The sequence below is a fragment of the Aotus nancymaae genome, unplaced genomic scaffold, assembly GCF_030222135.1.
Source record: "Aotus nancymaae isolate 86718 unplaced genomic scaffold, 86718_ANA_hifiasm-v0.15.2.pri h1tg000011l, whole genome shotgun sequence".
Taxonomy (NCBI): domain Eukaryota; kingdom Metazoa; phylum Chordata; class Mammalia; order Primates; family Aotidae; genus Aotus; species Aotus nancymaae.
Genome location: NW_026988422.1, coordinates 2,023,866 through 2,045,170, shown reverse-complemented (window position 1 = coordinate 2,045,170; position 21,305 = coordinate 2,023,866). Strand labels below are relative to the sequence as shown.

General features: G+C 34.8%; 1 protein-coding gene across 2 annotated transcripts in view; it reads right to left on the bottom strand.

The window, feature by feature from the left end:
- Positions 1-21,305, bottom strand: part of TBC1D23 (TBC1 domain family member 23) — a 59,918-nt gene that overhangs the window by 7,192 nt on the left and 31,421 nt on the right. The window contains exons 6-16 of one of the 2 annotated variants that reach the window (XM_012477000.2): positions 20,257-20,381; positions 20,118-20,164; positions 19,211-19,314; positions 17,749-17,871; positions 16,336-16,428; positions 13,413-13,583; positions 10,795-10,837; positions 9,150-9,256; positions 5,853-5,992; positions 5,244-5,288; positions 687-775 (exon numbers count right to left, since the gene is read on the bottom strand). In XM_012477000.2, the coding sequence (XP_012332423.2) occupies positions 687-775; positions 5,244-5,288; positions 5,853-5,992; positions 9,150-9,256; positions 10,795-10,837; positions 13,413-13,583; positions 16,336-16,428; positions 17,749-17,871; positions 19,211-19,314; positions 20,118-20,164; positions 20,257-20,381 (1,087 nt within the window). The remainder of the gene's footprint in view (positions 1-686; positions 776-5,243; positions 5,289-5,852; positions 5,993-9,149; positions 9,257-10,794; positions 10,838-13,412; positions 13,584-16,335; positions 16,429-17,748; positions 17,872-19,210; positions 19,315-20,117; positions 20,165-20,256; positions 20,382-21,305) is intronic. The other variant, XM_012477010.2, reaches the window with a different exon arrangement.

Below are 21,305 nucleotides of genomic sequence, written 5' to 3'. Positions count from 1 at the left end.
ATAGAAGGAGAATGAGATATATGATCTCAAATGGAAAATATGCAACATGTGTTACTAACTGGAAAAAGCACGGTGAGATTTGGGAGTCTTTTTTTCTCATTCTGTAACATTTATATATTTTTTCTCCCTAACTCAATACATATATTAACTAATATTAGTTATGACTGCTTAACTAGGATAACTTGGGCAGTAGAATTATAAACCAGACTAAATTATTTAAACCATAACCACAGAGAAGATGAATTTCTCTGACATAATGTCCCCATCCTGTGGCCCTTGTGGGTACTGCCTCCAGTTTCAAATGTCTCAATTTCGTAATTTCCAGTGCTTTAGTCCGAAAACTCTCAATCTCCTAGTGGGGTGATGAAAGGAATTTCAATCCCATCACTTGGATTTAAATACTATTTCTACACTGATAGCCCCCAAATTATCATCAGTTTAGACCTCTCTCCTCAGCTGAAGACTCCTATATCAATTGCCTCTACCCAACATTTCTGCTTGGATTTCTAATAGGCACAATTTAAGGTGTCTAACACCAAACTCAATAGAAAGCCACAGATTCTTCAATTATATCTACAGAATCTCATTTTTTTAAAAAAGCAGTTGTTTGGCTAGTTCCAGAATGACTGCTGTAAACACTCCTGATGACTGAGCAAAGCCATCTGTGGATAAGTGTATTACTACACCTGTGTCGTATTCTTCTTCATCCCCAATGCTGAAAACAGGCTTTACACCACGATAAGGCTTGCCCACTCTGTCACTGCTGCTCACGTGCCTATATTCAAAGAATTTTAGGGGATAAATCATCATTTAGGAAGTTATCAAAGTTTTTTACCAAGCATCATTTGAATATTCAAACAAAATGTTAATGTTCCTTACCCACCCCTGCCAACCCCATATACTACCCATAGTTTTAGGATGGCTATATTAAGGAAATTGAAAGAAGATAAAGAAATTGTTAGCAAAAGTGGCATAAGGACTTGGTAGGCTGACTGCTCTCAAAAATGTAAAAATTAAATTTTAAATAATTTCAACATTCATATTAAAACCGTATTAGACCTGTTTGGCCTTGCGGAAGTTACCTGCCCTCTTGTGCTTCTGATTCCTCCCTGTAAAATAGTACTAACAATATCTACCTGTCAGGGTTACTGCGAGAATTAAATCGGTTAATTTTATTGTAACACTATTAGGACAACGCCTTCATGTCTGTTAGAGAAAGTTATGGCACCAAATATTCAAATTCCAATATGAGTTAAGGTTAAGGCTTCTCATTTAAGTGCAAGTGTCTTAAGGGTTATCTTCCCATTTTCTATTATGTTACTTTTGTTTCAACTGAAATTAAGATTTTACTTCTGTTGTGTAAATATGTCATAAAAATGAATCTGCTTCTTTTTCAGGAGGCAGAAGCATAAATAACATGTAAACTTAAACTTGATTAGCTCTATAGGAATTGTGACCTTATTTTTTTTAATTAAAAAAATTTTTTTAGTATAAAAATTAATACCCTATTAATTTTCAGGTAATCCCAAATAAACTAAGTGGTACAATTAAAATGTGTCAACAGAATACTACATGTTTCTGAGGGGAAAAGCATTGTTTCACCTGCTAAAATTATCTACTACAAAGAAAGACTCTAGCTTTTTTGGATGTGCATGTAACACATGAAAACACTCAGAATCCTCTATTTTCAAGAGACATTCCAATGTGAAAAACAATCAAGTTACATGTCTTTAGTTAGTTCTACTATTTATTTATTTATTCATTTATTTTTGAGATGGAGTCTCATTCTGTTGTCCAGGCTGGAGTGCAGTGGCGTGGTCTCAGCCCACTGCAACCTCTGCCTCCCGGGTTCAAGCGATTCTCCTGCCTCAGCCTCCTGAGTAGCTGGGATTACAGGTGCCTGCCACCATGCCTGGCTAAATTTTGTGTTTTTAGTAGAGACACTGTTTCACCAGATTGGCCAGGCTGGTCTCGAACTCTTAACCTCATAATCTGTCCACCGCGGGCTCCCAAAGTACTGGGATTACAGGTGTAAGCCACCGCACCCGGCCTATTATTATTGCTATTATTATTATTATTATTATTATTATTGTAATTTTAGAGCCAGGGTCTCGCTCTGTCACCCAGGCTGGAGTACAGTGGCGCAATCATGGCTCACTGCAGCCTCGAATTCTTCTTCTTATTATTATTTTTGTAATTTTAGAGCCAGGGTCTCGCTCTGTCACCCAGGCTGGAGTACAGTGGCGCAATCATGGCTCACTGCAGCCTCAAATTCTTGGGCTAAAGCTATCCTTCTGCCTCCGCCTCCCATGTAGTTGGGACCTCAGGGGTGCGGGACCACGTCTGTCTAATTTTTTAATTTTTTCAGAGACAGGGTCTTGCTATGCTGTTCAGACTGGCTTTGAACTTTTGGCGTGATCCTCCCACCTCAGCCTCCCAGTCTGAGATTACGGGTGTGAACTACCACGCTTGGCATTTACTTAGGTTTAGAATTCAGTTTTCCCAGAAGACAGAGATCAAATCTATATTTTAAATAACTTTAAATACAAACCATCACTAAAAATCTTTTCTGTAGCATAATTTTGTTCATTTACTTCTTCTAAAATAACATTCCTCAATAAAATCTAATGAGAGTTTAGTATATAACAAATATTCTTTGGAAATTACAAGTTAGGTTAATCAATACATAGGCTTGAAGTTTGATTAAATTAAAAGTGATATAATCATTTGGTTTTATGTTAAAATATATCTAATATAAAATTATCCTATAAATTATCAAACTATGCTCATTAGACAGTTGAGGGGAGTAGGGGAGAGACATTGAGGGGTGGGGAGGGAGGGGAGGGTGGGGAGGGATAACATGGGGAGAAATGCCAGGTATAGTATGCGCCTAAAGTAAAATTAAAAAAAAAAAAAAGAAAATGACATAATTTGAATGCCTTTTAAATTGAGATGCAGCTTTCTTACAAAGGGCAAAGACAGGTAAGAGCTTTATCTAAAAATGCTTTGATGTTACCTACATTATAAATTTTATGTAAGATTAGATCACAAGTTCTCTCCTAATATTAAAGCACAATTAAGACCGGGCGCGGTGGCTCACGCCTGTAATCCCAGCACTTTGGGAGCCTGAGGCAGGTGGATCACGAGGTCAAGAGATCGAGACCATCCTGATCAACATGGTGAAACCCCGTCTCTACTAAAAATACAAAAATAGCCGGGCATGGTTGCATGTGCCTGTAATCCCAGCTACTCAGGAGGCAGAGGTTGCAGTGAACCAAGATTGCGCCACTGCACTCCAGCCTGGTGACAGAACAAGACTCTGTCTCAAAAAAAAAAAGCACAATTAAACTGCCATAACAGAAAGTAACAAAGATAATATTTACAGCAAATGCTTGAACCAGAAAGTATGAGTAGAGACAGTCCTAAAAAAACAATTATTGATCAAGATTTATAACAAAATGCAAAGTTTTTATGAACATGAATACTAAGGACTATTGAGACATTTCTTGAAAAATTGGCTAAAATGAATAAAATCCAACAGCTGGACTATTTTTTAAAGTATTATATCTATACTTTTTTGCCATGATAATAATAGAAACATCTATATTATGGGTTGAGTAGACTTTGACTTAATTTACTGAGCTTAGAAAGAGACCTAATTCATTTTAACTTCTCATTAAATTCTCTTTTTAAAACAAATGTATACACCTGTGGATCAGAAAAGATGATTTAAGTTACAAAAATTAATAATTTGGGATTGGGAGTTAAAAAAATTAGACTACTTCAGTAGTCCTATAACAGAAGAAAACAGAAAGGATGATTCACAAATAGATTATAATTTTAAAAGAAGCGATTTCCTTTAAAGTAACCCCAGGTAAAATTATTAGTATTAGTCCTATAATTGGCATTGTATAGGAATAGTCACAATAAATCAAAACTCTTAAAAGATAAGTTATTAGAGAGTGAAGTATTATTTTTAAAAATGCTACTTCTAGTTACTGAGAATACTAAAGTGACCTGCAAAAATTCCATTCCAGGCCGGGCGCAGTGGCTCAAGCCTGTAATCCCAGCACTTTGGGAGGCCGAGGCGGGTGGATCACGAGGTCGAGAGATCGAGACCATCCTGGTCAACATTGTGAAACCCCGTCTCTATTAATACAAAAAAATTAGCTGGGCACGGTGGCGCGTGCCTGTAATCCCAGCTACTCAGGAGGCTGAGGCAGGAGAATTGCCTGAACCCAGGAGGCGGAGGTTGCGGTGAGCCGAGATCGCGCCATTGCACTCCAGCCTGGGTAACAAGAGCGAGACTCCGTCTCAAAAAAAAAAAAAAAAAAAAAAAAAAAAAAATTCCATTCCAATATTCCAAAGCTTAACTCACACTTAAAATATGGCTAGAATTTCTTTTTTTTTTTTCCGGCCCACTTAGAATTTATAGAATTTCTTTTTAAATGTTCATAGACACCTATGCTGTAATTGATACTCTAAATTAAACTATCAAAAAATTCTGTGAGTCTAAGAACTACAAAGTCATACAGAGTTAATAAAGTTCTTTTGTTACCCTAATTGAAGTTCCAGTAAATTTCTAAACCTTAAACTTACAAAATCTTTGTCTTTTAATAAGAAGCACCTCATTTTATTTGGGCTAGAGAAGTGATAGATTATACATTAAAATAATCCACCACTTGAAAAAAAAATCTAATTTTTTTTTCAACAAAAACCAAAGGCAGAACTATAGTTCTTTAGAAGAGATTTATATATGCTAACTCGACCTAAATACATACATCTTATTAAGAAAAATCTAAATATATAAAATTACACAATGTACATGAATTAACAAAAAATTTGAACCACGAGCAGTGCCTGTTTTTAGGTGCTATATTTTCTCTGCTGCTAGGGCAAATGATCTCCAAAGCAAATAACCTGCCAACTCATGACCACATACACACTTTCTTTGCTTCACCTTCCTCTGTCTCAGAATAAAAACTGCAAGGTTTGAATAAACTTGATGTTCATGTGTGGAATAATATAAACAAGCATGCAGGAAAAAGAATTAAAATGATCAAGCAAAAAAAAGAAAAGTCTATCAATCAACATGACACACTCCTAAAAGCAGAATGAGAAAAGTTTAGCATTTGAAATAGCTGCATGAAATCTGAGCCAAGACAGCACAAGGCCTACAGACGGCATGAGGCATATTAAAGGAAAAGGATGATTCAAGAAAAATGCTCCACTCATTGGCTTACCGCTCTGTACATGATCTGTCTGGCCAAGGAAGATTGAAAGACATTCTATAGCAAATCAAGGCAGAGGACAGAACAAAATGATTATAAAAAAAAAATGCAACAGCTTTAAAACAAAAAATATGGTACAGTTTAATCAGTTTTTCTCACCCAGAGTGTACATTATAAAGATATTTCCATCATCCCAAGTACAAAGAAAAACAAGAAAAGCCAATTTCAAGTAATAAAGACAGAGACTTTTTGACTTACAGTTATCACCAGTTCATTTTAAAATAAAATAGATGCATTTTAAAATAAAATTGTAAATGTTCATGCTACAAAATGTAGCAGTAATAGTCCTCCAACTCAGAAGCACCAATGACATAAATTTTTTTGTGAATGGTATGACATGACAGATACAATATTTGCGTCTTTGAGTAGTAAGAGAGAACAACTATGGATATAAAGTACATTCCTGAAATTCCAATGAAAACTATGAAATCACTTAATAGAAAATGTAATTTATGATCCTTTTCTGGAACACATTCAATTCAACTAACATTTACTTACTGTAAGACATGTTTCCTTAGTTTTAATTACTCATCATAAACTCATACTGTATAAACAACTCACCGATCCACAGGAGTTGATGTATTCTCTATAAAACTGATAACTTTTTCCCTGACATTAACGGATTTTGTCTTCAAAGCCACAGTCATTTTATTTACTAGTGATTTCATTCCTCTATCATTTGAGCCATTAGAAGATTCGCCCTAAAAAAAAAAAATAATTTAGATGGTTTAACTGCTCTCTAAATGACTAGAAGACATACTACTGCTAATGGTTATCTACATGTTATAGATTGAATTGCAATCCCAATAAATTCAGGTAAATTCTAACAGAATGTGACTGTATTTGGAGATACAGGCATAATTAAGGTTAAATTAGGTTTATATAGGTGGTGCCTAATCCAGTCTGACTGGTGTCCTTAGAGAAAGACATGAACACATGAAAACAGAGAAAAAGCTATGTGAGGACACAGAAGGGAAGGCAGACATCTGTAAACCAAGGAGAGAGGCCTCAGAATAAATCAAACCTGCCAATACTTGATCTTGGACTTTCAGCCTCCAGAACAGTAAGAAAATAAATTTACATTAGTTAAGCCACCATTTTGTGGTATAATATTTTGTTGTGGCAGCTGTAAACTAATTCATTAGGTGAAATCATTTTAAGAATAGAGGGTAGAATAAAAAATAGGATATACTTATGAATATATGTGTGTGGAGTCTGAAATTAACTTCTTTATTAAATAAGAAATAGTTAAAACTACTGACCTTTCTTAGACTAGCCTACAAAAATAAGGAAAAGTATAATCAAACTACTATTTGCACATATATGTGTGTGAAGTCTGCAATTACCTTCTTTATTCATTAAGAACTAGTCAAAACTATTAACCTTTCTTATCTCAGACTAGTCTACAAAAATAAGTGAAAGTATAATCAAACTACTATCCATGTAGCTAAATTTTTAAGCATTTATCCCTTGCAAATGTTTGCTTTTTAAAGACATTCCCACTTAGGCCTTTATTTTCTGAAGATAAGTTATCCTGATGCACATGTAATAGGTGAGAGTATAATTCTTTTTTGTTTGTTTTGTTTTTTTGAAATGGAGTCTTGCTCTGTGACCCAGGCTGGAGCGGCTGGATCTCAGCTCACTGCAACCTCTGCCTCCTGGGTTCAAGCAATTCTCCCTGCCTCAGCCTCCTGAGTAGCTGGGATTACAGGCAGTTGCCACCACGCCTGGCTGAGAGTATTAATTCTCAAATTGTTTCAGGGGATTGCTCATATATATCTTCCTGAAAGGCAATTTAGTGATGGGTGTCAAACATTTAAAAGTGATCCTATTTTTTGCCCACTATTCCTCTTTAGAATTAATGGGAAGGAAATGAGAAGAAAGTGCCCAGAGATTTGGGTACTATTTGATGGAAAATTGTACAGCCATTAAAAACTCATACTTTTTAAACAACATTTTAAAATGCTAGAAAATGCTCATATATTCAGTGAAAAAGCAGAAAATAAAACTCTAGGTATGCTATGATCACTATCTTTGAAAAAGAAACACATTCACTAAAAAGGGTTTGATGAAAATACTTCAAAATACGAATGGCAAAATTATCTCTGGTACAGCTACAGGTGTGCTTTCTTTATGCTTTTCTTATTTACATATGATGCTACAGTGAACATGTTACTTTTATTTTTACAAGAAATGTCATTAACAACACAAAAAACTATGTTTCTATTTCCATATCTAAATTCAAAGCTGAATTAAACTGAATGTAAAAATTGGTACTCTGAAAAGAATGCTCTTTAAGATAATTTCTAAAATAGCCTCAATCAGTGTTTTTCAAATATGAAGATAAAAGCTTCAACAGAAAACTATCCAGTGATGTGAATGGAAATATAAATGAAAATGTTTTTTGGAGAGCCATTTGATAATAATGCAGAAGTCTAAGGACTTTGGTAAGTAACATTTTAATCAGGTTTCTCCATTTCCAGGACTAAATAATCATGGCATATGCAAATATATCATTACAAAAATTAAATAGTGTTTGTAACAGAAAAAGACTGAAAATAGTGTAAATACTGAACAACAGAAAACTGAATAAATTATAATACACTCATACAATGAAATACTAGCTATTTAAAATGAAAACAGCAAACGTTTACTAAGTAAATGGTGATTTCACACAAAGAGCATCAAGTTAAAAATATGAATATCAAGTTAAAAATAAGATTCTCAGACAAACCTCATCTGCTGATGTGAAAATCATCTGATTTTGATTTGTATGGCCAAAGATAAACCTTAACTAACACAGGTAGTGAGCTACAATTTCATAATAACTACTATTAAATATTTGGTGACAGGTACTACACTTTCCATTTACTTGCACAGTTTATCCTCAAGCTATCCTTAGGAAGAAGGTTATGCTGTTAACATTTCTATTACACAGGTAAAGAAACCACAGCTGAAAGAACCTGCTGGAGATCATGAAGAAATAAGTTGTACATGAAATCTGAACCCAGGTATGTCAGACCTCTAAGCTCAAGCTAGTAACCATCACCCTGTACTGCAGTTTTCCTTCTATTTCTGTTTTAAAAAATAATCATTAGGTAGATGAGCACCGTTATTTATGAAAATGATTTAATGACATCTAATTCAACTGACATGAAATACTTAAGTACTGAAAAAGCACGAGACCTATTATTCAAATATTTCCAAAGTAGAACAGAAAAACAGATTTATCCACTGTAGCAGAACCACAGTAATGTGCATTACTATGCAGTAATGTGTATTACTAGTAATGTAAATAAAAATGTAGTAATGTGCATTACTAACTACACATCTCAATAACTAAAAATCAAATAAAACAGGACTGGCAAGTGGTTCTTGTCTTTCTCTGCCTGGCCAATTCTCAAATATAGATAGACTCAAGTACTGATCATATAAGTTTCTGATGGGGATGGGTACAGACATAGTATGCACAAGATGATTGTTAGCCCTAGTATTCTGGAAAAAACTATAACTGTGAGAGGCCTGGAACCAGCTTGCTTAAGAGTCCCAGCTATTTATAGGACCTGGATTGGTCCCCATTGATATTTAAGCTGGAGCATAAAACTGTCACTATGTGACACCAAACTCCAGCTGGACAGGGAGAAATTTGAATTCAGCAGCTGAACTTCAAGAGCTCCCGGCTAGTTTAGCTGTGAAGGATTTGCTATATCACTTCATTAATCTCACAATAATACGACTCTTCACTGCATGTGTTTAAAATATTTTGACTCCATGTCTGTTATGGTGGGGGCTTAGTAATTAATCACCTTTTCTGGGAATTTATCCAAATCTGGCGACATATGCTCTACATACACTTACATCAACAGAATTGATACTGCTCCTTGAGCCTGAGGTACTAGCAATCCAATGGCCATATCCATTTTCTGGTCCATCCACATTAATGTCTGCCAGGTGCTGCTGCAGTGCTTAAGGTAAATTAAAAAAAAGAAAAACAAAACCTAAAATATCAACCCTCTTTGGAAAGATTCATTACCAAAGAAATATAATAAATATGTCACAGCTGAGAAAAAAGGACCCAAGGACAAAATCACAGGTATTTCTTTCTGCATGTCTGTAAAGGAGTAAAGGCCTTCAAACTAGAGCAAACAACCTTCCTCTTCTTCCTTCTAAAACCCTCTGTACACGGAAAACTTTTCTTAACTGACACTAAAGGTGATGATAACTGTAAAGGCTTTATGTTTCTTCTCTGGAAGGAAATCTTTCAAGTATTAACAGATAATTTCTGCAACATTTTTATGACATAAAGGATTAATTGAAAACCGATTGTGGCTTTTGTTATACCATAAGGAGACACCAATCAATCTCTCCCATAATAAAGAAGCAGTGTTAGGCATTAATAATTACAGAAGGAGAGATTATTCTTGGTGAAGAAATAATTCAAGGTTTTAAAAAAGTTTCTAAAATCTAGACTATACTATAAAAGAATGCTTTTCAGACACTTTTGAGAATAACAAGCTTAATATATCATGTTATATCATAGCAAGTTTTATATCATGTTACCAGGATTCCTAATAAATAACACTGAGCCTAGAGCCAACACATGTTTAACACCACTTATTAAAAGTACCCTTTTGTACATCATCCTGGGTACGAGCCTCAAAAGTTATCAGGTCGTGATATATAGGAGATAATCATAATCTTTGTTAATATCAACAAAGACCAAGAGGAAATATATCCTAATGTTCCAAAAATTCTATGTTATAGCCTAACTCCCATGATTAAAGCCTAAGATTCCATTACCCTCCACATATACTGATTTGATTTTTGGAGCTTCAGTTGCACAACTGGTTAGCATATGACACTTATATATCGATTTGATTTGATCACTAATTTCGCCAGCATTTACAGTTTAGTTTTGTGATATCTCTTCTTCTAATGTAGACAGGCTCTTTCAAAATCTTACTACTCTGCCTGCAAAGTAAAATTCTCTGCAGGCAATGCAGACACCTTGTCAATTATTTTACTATCCTAGATTATCAAATATTAGTCTGCAGATGTGAAAATATCGGTTTATTTTACTCCATTTAGCCAACATTTTTTAAACAGAGAATACCTTCAAGTAGTTCAAAAATAAAATGACAAAACACCTAAAGAGTCCAAAGGATACACTATAAAAAGTATTCCTTTAACTGTTCCTTCCCAGTTCCATAATTTAATCCTTCTTCTCCACAGAGGCAACCATATGGGCAGTTTTTCATTCATCTTTACAAAAATATTTCTTGGAAATAAATCTCTTTAAACAGTCTTACATCAAACAGTCACTCATTTCAATTGTCTATTACGTGTGTTATTTGTACGTCCTGCTGGCCTTGTCTTTTCTGAAAATATTGAATGAATGAAGAGAGTCTACCCATTAACTAATGTGATCACTCACATCAACTCTGTTGATAATCAATACAATTTCTTCTGAAACATGGAGGAAAAAAATAAATTAAAATCTTACCCATAAATCCTCCACTGGCAATACTCACATATTCTTTGTTTTTCTGTAATAGAAAATTTAAATTATTCCAAAAATGTGACTTAATTAAAACTTTGCCTAGTTCTAAAACATTGATAAATACGGCATCAAGTTATATATTAAATTTCTGGACTTTCTTATTTCCGTGACAGTTTGGACTTTGGCACAGAGAGGCATATCTATTTACCTTATGTATTGTAAAGTCTGGTGCTCAGGTGGGAAGAAGGGGACAACTTCAAGGCTATTAACAAGTCTTGATTTTACCTGTATTATAGTTTTCAATAGTGCAACTGTCAAACCAAAATTAGTTAAACAGTATTTTAGGCTGTAATCAAGAGTGATTTTTAAAAGCTTTCAAAATATTTTATGCCCTTTATTAAAAGATAATATAAAAGGAAATATTACAACTAATTATGAAGAAACAAGGAATGTTACCATTTTGCAAACTACTAAAAACTAATAGATCTAAGTAATAGAAATAAAAAAAGAAACACAAAAAAAAGATACACTAAAAGAGACAGGCATCACCCTCAGGACCTCCTTCCCCTGAACAAAGCAATTCAATCACATCTCTAGATTTAACTAATGGCTTACAGGAAATACCAAGGACAGAACATGATAGATGATACGATGTGAATATAATCAGCAAAATCCAGAATGTGAGGAACTCTATAACACAAATTAATTGGGCTTTTCTCAACAAATATATGCAAGGAAAAAATTTTAAAAAGGAACCTATAAACTAAATTAACTTAAAAGACATCAACCAAATGTTAACATCTTGTTTTAGATCTTAGGAAAATCAGGGAAACTTGAACACTAGTTAAATTTTTAAAAATAAAGTATGATAATGATGTGGTTATGTCTTTACAATGAGTTTATGGCATTTAGTTTTCCCTACTTTTCAATTTCCTTGAGACTTTCCATGATAAAAATTAGGGAAAAAATTTATAAAACCACATAAATAACTTGAATAATTACAAAAAGTTCTCAATATTCCAAACTCTTGCCCTATGACAGCCCTCACAATATATAGTATAGTTTATAATGAAGCGTTTTTATTTTATTTTGTTTTTGAGGTAGGGTCTCGCTCTGTCACCTAGACTGGAGTACAGTAGCATGACCATGGCTCACTGCGGCCTCAATCTCCCAGCTCATGCAATTCTCCTGCCTCAGCCTCCCAAGTAGCTGGGACTACAATTGAACATATCCACACCCAGTTAATATTTTTATTTTTTGTAGAGACAGGGTCTCATTATGTTGCCTAAAGTGGTCTTGGACTCCTGGGCTCAACTGATCCTCCCATCCATCTCCCAAAGTGTTGGGATTATAGGCATGAGCCACTGTGCCTGGCCTGAAGCATTTTTAGAACAGGCCAGTTAAATTTATGAGTGAAATGTTTGCTTCCTTATTTTTGTTATTCTGTATATTTCTAAACTGTTTCCTTTAATAAAATTTAATATCCTACAATCTCTCTCCCAAATATCCTGTTCCTTCTCTGATTTTGCTTTTCAAGGATTTTGTCTTTAAACTTTTTCAAACCAAATTACCAATAAAATACAACACAAATAGAAATGAATCCAAATTGAGTGGCTTGTGTATTACCATGCCTACCATCTTGCTGATTCCATAGTTCAGGACCACACAAAGTAAGGCCTTTAACACATCAACTGCCAAATAGTATCTAATAAACAACTATTTTAATAAAAAGCAAGCCATCACTGAGTGACATTTTTAAAAAAGCAGAGGAACAGGTTGCATAAAATCACTAATTCAAATTAGTTGTTTTGAAGACAATATTTAAACACAAAAAGGAAAGATGGCTAAGTGTTGTAAATGAACATGCATATGTATTTATTCAGTTTCAAATGAAGATATTAAAATGAATTATATAGCTATTGTAAAAAGTACTAGGACATAAACACACATACAGATCAATGTAACATAATAGGCCAGGGGCGGTGGCTCACATCTGCAATCCCAGAATTCTAGGAGGCAGAGGAGGGCGGATCACTTTAGGTCAGGAGTTCAAGACCAGCCTGGCCAACATAGTGAAACCCCGTCTCTACTATAAATACAAAAATGAGTCAGGCGTGGTGGCGCATGCCTGTAGCTCAGCTACTCGAGAGGCTGAGGCAGGAGAATTGTTTGAATCTGTGAGGCAGAGGGTGCAGTGAGTGAAGATTGCACCACTGCACTCCTGCCTGGGCGACAGAGCAAGACTCCATCTCAAAAAAACAGTAATAATAAATAGAAAAAATAAAAGATCAATGTAATATAATCCAGAAATAGATCTTGATGCACAGAGGAACTCAGTATATTAATAAGGTGGTATTTTAAATTATACAATTTGTAAGCTATCTGGAGAAACTTTTTTTTAATTCCTACCTTACTTCTTACACAAAATAAATTCTAGATGGTTTGAGTTAAACTTAAAAATAAGTCCTATAAGCACATGAGAAAAATCTGAAGAAGACCTTAACAAGACATAAAACCAAGAAAAATATAGATAAATCTGACAAGCAAAAAGTTATCTACACGAATTTCTTAAAGGTGATAACAATAACCAAACAACACTGAAATAATCTATGTCAGCATACCTGTAAAAAGTGTGCCAGGACCATGTTCATATACATGTCTTCCTCCTCCCTGCCACTGCCCATAAAACAGAGGTGCTCCCCACCAGCTATGGAGCCAGACTCAATGGACTGTTTCTGTGCTTCCAGCAAGGATTTTACTGACTGTGCAAACTCAGATGGATTCTGGAGCATCTAGACAAATTTTTAAAAGTTAAAAACTTGGCAAGCCTGGTTTACATACATTTGCAAACTTGAAATTTTTTTTAGGAAAAACCCCAATATTTAAAGAGCCACGCTGAAAATAAACGAAAAAAAGGCTCTTATAAATAAAATCCTGGGATAAATGAAATATTTATAAATGTATCTTTAATACATTAGAGCAAAAGTTGAACATTCACAGAAAGACTGAAGCAAGTAAAATACTTCTCTACTAGAGAAAAACTGTTTGTTGTTTTTTTCTCATATAACAAGTAGCTATGGTGTCCTTAGGTATCATGACAGAAAGAACATCAAACTATAGATGAAAACAAGCTCGATTTTTTAGTTTCCACTTACATGGTAAACCATGTGTTTCTTATAGGATAGTCAGAAGTAACAGAAAGCATTTAGTTATCAGTACTGTCCCAGGTAATGGAGAAACAAGGGTGAGATATTCATCTCATACCCTCAAGGAAACAGGTGCGACAATGACAACAAAGACGTTTAAAAGCCGTTTTAATGGAGACACATGAAAAGTATGGTGAATAATTAATAGAAAAATGGACAAACCGTATAGAAAAGCAATTTGTAAAAAACAAAAGCAAATATAAATAAACAGCACACTCACAAAAAATAATGTCAACCTCATCAGTAATTACAACTGTTTTCCACTTAACATTCTGGTAAGGTACGAAAAGATTGATAATGTTCGATAATGCCGATGGCATTCTCGTTTACAGTTCTGAAACATATGGTGGTTCCGCCTTTTTAAAGGGCCATACGGTGGTCTCCTCTAGTAAAATGCACATGCCCACACAACTCAACGAAACAATTTTACTTTTAATATCTATTTTACAGAAATATTTGCATAAATTCACAAAGTGTATATAAAGATGTTAACTGCAGCATTGTTTATTACAAGAAAACAAAAAATAACCCGAATATACATCAATCAGGCAATAAATTATAGTATACCTACATGTACCATGGACCACTATGCATCATTAAAAAGAATGTACTTATATCAAAAGATCTCTTAGAAACTGTTAAGTGAAAAATCAAGCAGCAAAACAAGAAATATATAAATAGATATTAAAGGTCTAGAAGATTAAGTAAGTTGGTAATATTCTTTAAAAATTTTTTCTTTTTAAAATTTAAAAATTTTTATTTTTTTACTCCACTCTGCAGGTGAAACTTTAAAATGTTTTAAAACTTCAAGCCAGGTGCGGTGGCTCATGCCTATAATCCCAACACTTTGGGAGGCTGAGCAGGTGGATCACTTGAAGCCAGGAGTTTGGAACCAGCCTGGCCAACATGGTGAAACCCCCTCCTCTAGTCAAAATACAAAAATAGTCAGATGTGGTGGCACACAACTGTAGTCCCACCTACTCAGGAGGCTGAGGCAGGAGAATCACCAGAACTCAGGAGGCTGAGGTTGCAGTGAGCCGAGATCACACCACTGCACTCCAGCCTGGGTGGCAGAAAGAGACTCTCTCTCAAAAAAAAAAAAAAATTAATTCACGTATTCATGAATCATTTGAGTAAATTTTTAAAATAGAAATGGGAGAGGAATCAAGGAAGAGAAAGGCAGAGTTTACCTACAGAATATGGATGAGCTAAGATGGCCTTTCTCATAATATCCGAAACACTGATTTCTCCTACTAGTTTTCTCTCACTATCACCTAGGCTAGTTTTCTCTCCTTCTGCTAGTTTTCTCTCAATATCACACATCCTTTCAGTCTTAGCAACAAATTTTTCAGACAAGTTGGGAAGGGGAAGGGTAGACTTAATATTTAGCAAAGAGGCTTCTTATCCCATCCCTGGGTTCCCCATCCCTGAGGCTTTAATGATCCCAGAATGGCTTAAATGATGTTAGTCTCAATTCTACCAACGGCTCTGTTCATCTCTGACAATATTTAATTATTTACCTTACCCATTCTTCAAATTAAATGACCTAGGATAGTAGTTTTAACAACTAAGTACTTATATGCCAGATACTACCCTTATTAAATATTCGTTTATTATATGCATAAATACTCATGATTAAAAATGGCTTATACTAAAAAGCCTACAGAATTCTTACTCAATTACAATAAAAGCTGATATCCAAAGAGTACTTAGGAAGTGCAATGCACTATGCTAAGTGCTCTATTAGGTAGCTCAAACTAAGTTCAGAATTTACTGACATAACAATGGTAAGCAATAGTAAGCCACAGTGAGCATTGTTTTCGACTACCCTTTATGATGCCAAAAGGGTATCTGGGTCAGGCATGGTGGCTCACACCTGTAATCCCAGCACTTTGGGAGGCTGAGGCAGGGTGTCACCTGAGGTCAGGAGTTTGAGACCAGCCTCAACAACTAGAGAAGTGAAACCCCATCTCTAGTAAAAATATTAGAAATTAACCGGGCATGGTGGCAGGCGCCTGTAATCCCAGCTACTTGGGAGGCTGAGACAGAAGAATCGCTTGAACCCGGGAGATGGAGGAGCAAGATCACGTCTTAGCAGTGAGCCAAGATCACGCCACTGCACTCCTACCTGGGCACAAGAGCAAAACTCCATCTCAAAAACAAACAAACAAACAAACAAAACAAAAGAGTATCTGGGTGAAAAGGAAACCTGACAGCGACACTTTTCTTATAAGAGCCGAGACTCCTTCCTTAAGCAGAAAGAAAAAATTCCCCAATCTGGGACCTATAAACTAAAGAAAAAAGAGTTACTTTAAGAATAATCAGCATTTATACTAACCAGATCTGAATCTAAATGGAAGGCAGTTGATAAATGCCCAGCGTTATATTGTTCTGCAGGACGGCAATCCACCACAAAGAACCGGACTCCTTCCTAAAAAAGAAACAACATTTGATATACAGAAATTTGCAATGAGGTTCACATTGCACAATGTAATATTGAGAGTTAGCCGAAGAAAGGGAACAAGTTTATTAAAAAATGGATGTCACATGGAATTAGGAGGACCTAGTTAGTACAGAAAATAACCTGAAGGTCCTAAATACTTTCATTTCTTTTAAACAGTTAAAACATTTTTTTTAATGTTGTTCCTTACTGGAAAGTCTTAAAATACACAGCAGGAGAGTGTCTGAGCTATAAAACTAATTATACTGGAATCTGACAATGTACCATGTAAATGCAATACAGTTAAAAGCACAACTCTAGATATGCTATTCTTATTTTTGCAAATCTGCAAATTTATCAACAGCTCAATTCACATAAGAACTAAACATCTATTTTGTGAGGGGGGAATGAGGGGAAAATGTTCTACAATACTAGTTTCAACTAAGAAGTTCTCATGGGTCTTTTTAAACTAGATAATATGTTTTCATTTGTTTTTGTTTTTGTTTTTTAAGAGATGAGGTTTCACCATGTTGGCCAGGATGGTCTCGATCTCGACCTCATGATCCGCCCACCTCGGCCTCCCAAAGTGCTGGGATTATAGGCGTGAGCCACCGCACCCGGCCTCATTTGTTTTTTAATATTAGTTTGAATAAGAAAAAAGTGAGATGCTCGTATTTTGAAAATTCTCAATAACCAGTATAGATACAGTAAGAAATCCAACTAAGAACGATCTACCATAAAAGGCCATCTTCCCATGTTCATTTCTCTCCTGCCCTCAACCTTGGAAATACATTACACCTTCCAAATGCACACCATGGTTAACTGTTGCACCACTAGTAGTAAAGAGCATATATTAAAAACATCATTGGTCAAAGTGACTCATTAGATTTTTATGAAGAAAATTATATTTTCACAATTCTCCTTTGCTACAAGTTTTATGGAACTAAACCATGTAATTCAATTAGCTGTTAACTACCAGAAACTTTTAAATGCTAAATACACCCTTTTAAGTACTTTATACAATGACACATTCAGTCTCTCTACTGAAGTATGAAAAAAGATATGGCGATTTACAAAAGTTGGTGTCAAGAATTACGACAATAATTAATTATAGACAAGTAACACAACACACAGGCTGACAAGTTTTAAAATGACCCTCTGAACATAAGATTTAACACAATCATTCAAAAAGGCAAAAGAACCACCTTGTTGCAGTAAATTGATTTTGTGGGAATCAATGAACGGGGAGGAAGTTGGTTCCTTGTATTCAAAAGGAACAGTCCCCTAACAAACTGGGTTTCCTTTACTTACCCCTTGTAGCTGATTTGCTTGAAGGATCTCTGACACTGAGATGGCCAGACAAAGAGCCTGACTCAGATCTGCATCATCATCCTTAATTCCCAACAAAGTACTACCAAAGAGATGGTGATTATCCTGTTGGAAAAGAAATTTTTAAACATTATTAAAAAAATCCAAATTTCTTCCTAAAAATATTCTTATTAAACTATGATAAAAGGTAAAATTAATATATTCTTGAGTTGTGATTTTTAAAACTTATAATCTCAAATTTTATAGGCTAAGAATTATAAAAAAGTCACATAAAGTCCCTGTAGTGCTCACATGAAATGAAAGACAAAGAAAAAAACGCACAGTCTACATAGCTATTTTCTACACTACCATCTGTAGTTAATATTAAATTTTAAAAATGGTTACTTAAAATTTTTTCATATCTTAGTAAAATAAAAAATGTGGCAGAAATGAATTGCATAAATGAGTTAATATACTGATCCACAGCCTGCTCTAATTCGCAAGTGCTACTACAGATTTATTATGTCTGAAGAATAAAAGGTGCACCTTTTGGAACAGAAAAACAATAAGACTTTTTTTCACTCAACATTTTAAACTTCTATCTTACCATCTGACTTATGCAACATTGTTAGGAACTGAAGAGTTCTATATAAGAAAATTATTAAAATAGCTGAAATTAGTCCCTAGAAATAAGTTTTTTTTAATTAGTTATTTTTGAGGGAAAATGTTCTTAAAAGACTTCCTTTACCTACTTTATAAAACACACTATACTAAACATAATCTAACTTTATCTTAACACTTCAGTGACAATAATGAGTACCAACTAGAAATTATTATGACAGAATGCTTTTAAAAAAAAGACAATAAATAATGCTCTCATGGGCACCTGAAGTCATATACAAACCTGTTTGCTTTATAAATATAAACTTGTGCCTTTTCCACTATGACCTTTTGCTTCTTAGTTTCATTTTTCAGGAGTTCACATCACTCATACTTTTAATCTGATGTCCTTTATTGAAAGCACTTGTCTGGTCTAAGGATCTAGGTCTTTATGGGTCTAAATGACCTTTCTTCAAAAGACAGCTCTGCATCACGAAGACTATATAAGGATGAACTCCAGAAAAAAGTGGCATAACTTTACCCCCTCCACTAGATTACTGCAGTAAAATAATTTTTAAAGTCAAGAAAGGACTAATTTAGAAAATATTTCACAGTCAATTTTCTTATCATCAGAGATAACAGTAATCAGAAGAGGTAAGATGCTTCCTACTATCTTTTTAACTTGTCTGTTCCGCCACTAGGGAGGGTATTTACTGAAAGGAAAAAGAAATCACACAAAACTACAACACATAAAGAAAGAGAAAAAATTGACAACCTAAAGTATTTTAACTAAAGTGAATACAAAGTAATAAAACAATGTACAAAATGTGAAATACAAAAAAGTTTGTCATTTCTTGTTTTATACCTTCCTAAAAGAAGCTGGTGTTTTACTGCAATAATACTGAGCCAGAGAGAAAAGGTCTTCTATATCTTCTAGATTCAGACTGGATGGAGTATTTTCCAAGAACTCTGAAATAAGATTATAGACATAATATTTAGTAGTTTCTGAAAAATGCAAACATTGTTTATGTATCAGAACTGAAATATCTTCAACATAAATACTATGTAAATGGAATCTCAACAGTGGTGCTTTTATGATTGCGGAGAATTGGATTTCCCCAAATTAGCTGAAACTGTTAATATAAATCTCTTGTTAGTGAAGGATGGTGTCAGCCAATCAAATCAAATTCATTAACCTTAATTAGAATTCTATGATTTATTTATCTAACATATATGAAGAAGTGCCAGGGCTCTAATGTACAAAATGTCTAAGAAATAGTTACTAATTTAAGGAACTTTGTCTTGTGTGAGAAAATAAAAATTATAAGATAAACATTTTTATACAGATAGCACAATGTGCCAGACAATATAGAGAGGAAGTAACTATCTCTATGTGGGGGATATGGTGGGGAGAACCCAAAAGAAGAACCAAGGTTTCACAATTGAAATATCACATAAAATGAGTATTGAAAGGTAAATTAAGGATAGGTAGGGAGAAAGGGAGGAGGGCAATCTATTTGAACACTGAAACCAAAGAAACAGTATATGGAAAGGAATGAAAGCATCAACAAACATGAAGGAATGAATGAAGATGACAAAATAAAGAAAAATAGTCGTTAAGGTCTGTACCTGGAGAGTGTTTATATAATTTCAGAGATGAATGGAGTCTCAGAGCTCTTCTAGACTAATCTCCTAAATTGATGAATGAGGAAGCTGAGTTTTACACTGATAAAGAGACCTGAAATGTTTTCACTACATTAAATGATACTTACGGATAACTTCTTCCTTGCTGTCAGACTCTTGTGTTAAAATGACTTCTCTGTAAAAGAGAATCAAATCAATTTGAGTTAAATATTAACAGAGCACCTTAGAAAAGACAGGGAAGAAAAATCTAATCAACCAGATACTTACTTTGCATTAACAAGGATAATTAACATTAAGAAATAAATAAAAAACGGATCTGCTTGTTGTAGATATCCATCCCATATTGCCTGAGTGACTTCAATGGAACAGTAACATGCAAAAAGACTTCCAAGCTGTAATCAGGAAATGAAATGAGAGACATAAACCACTGGAGGTGACTTGTTCTCTTAAAAGTATTAAAGCATATGAATAAGAAACATTACATCAAATTATCTGCACCCGATATTTAATGCATACCTTAATCTTAGTGTATGAAATCCAAAGGCAAAACATGTGAATTCAAGGGACAATGGAGCCAGTTATTAGCTGTGAGACTTAAAACATGTCAACCTTGGCCGGGCGCAGTGGCTCACGCCTGTAATCCCAGCACTTTGGGAGGCCGAGGCGGGTGGATCACGAGGTCAAGTGATCGTGACCATCCTGGTCAACATGGTGAAACCCCGTCTCTACTAAAAATACAAAAAATTAGCTGGGCATGGTGGCGCGTGCCTGTAATCCCAGATACTCAGGAGGCTGAGGCAGGAGAATTGCCTGAACCCAGGAGGCGGAGGTTGCAGTGAGCCAAGATCGCGCCATTGCACTCCAGCCTGGGTAACAAGAGCGAAACTCCGTCTCAAAACAAAAACAAAAACAAAAACATGTCAACCTCTTTAAAGCTTCCATTTTTACTTATGTAAAAAAGAGGAATACTGCTACCTATCCTCTACTACTGTTGTGAAAAGAATACCTAAACTAACTAGCACATATCTTTGTCATAGCATAACTAGCATAATTATGGTCTGAGCTCCATAGGAGTAACTAAAATAATTACAATATAGTAACAGCACAGTAAATTACCAGGTAATTGTGAGGATCAAATATGGTAATTTAAGAGCAGCTAATAAAACTTTAATCATAACATAAATATGAATTGCTCCCAAAGCTCACTTGTACATCACTTTAAAGAGGTTAGGCCAGGCAAGGTGGTTCATGCCTGTAATCTCAGCAGTTTGGGAGGCCAAGGTGGGCAGATCACCTGAGGCTAGGAGTTTGAGAAC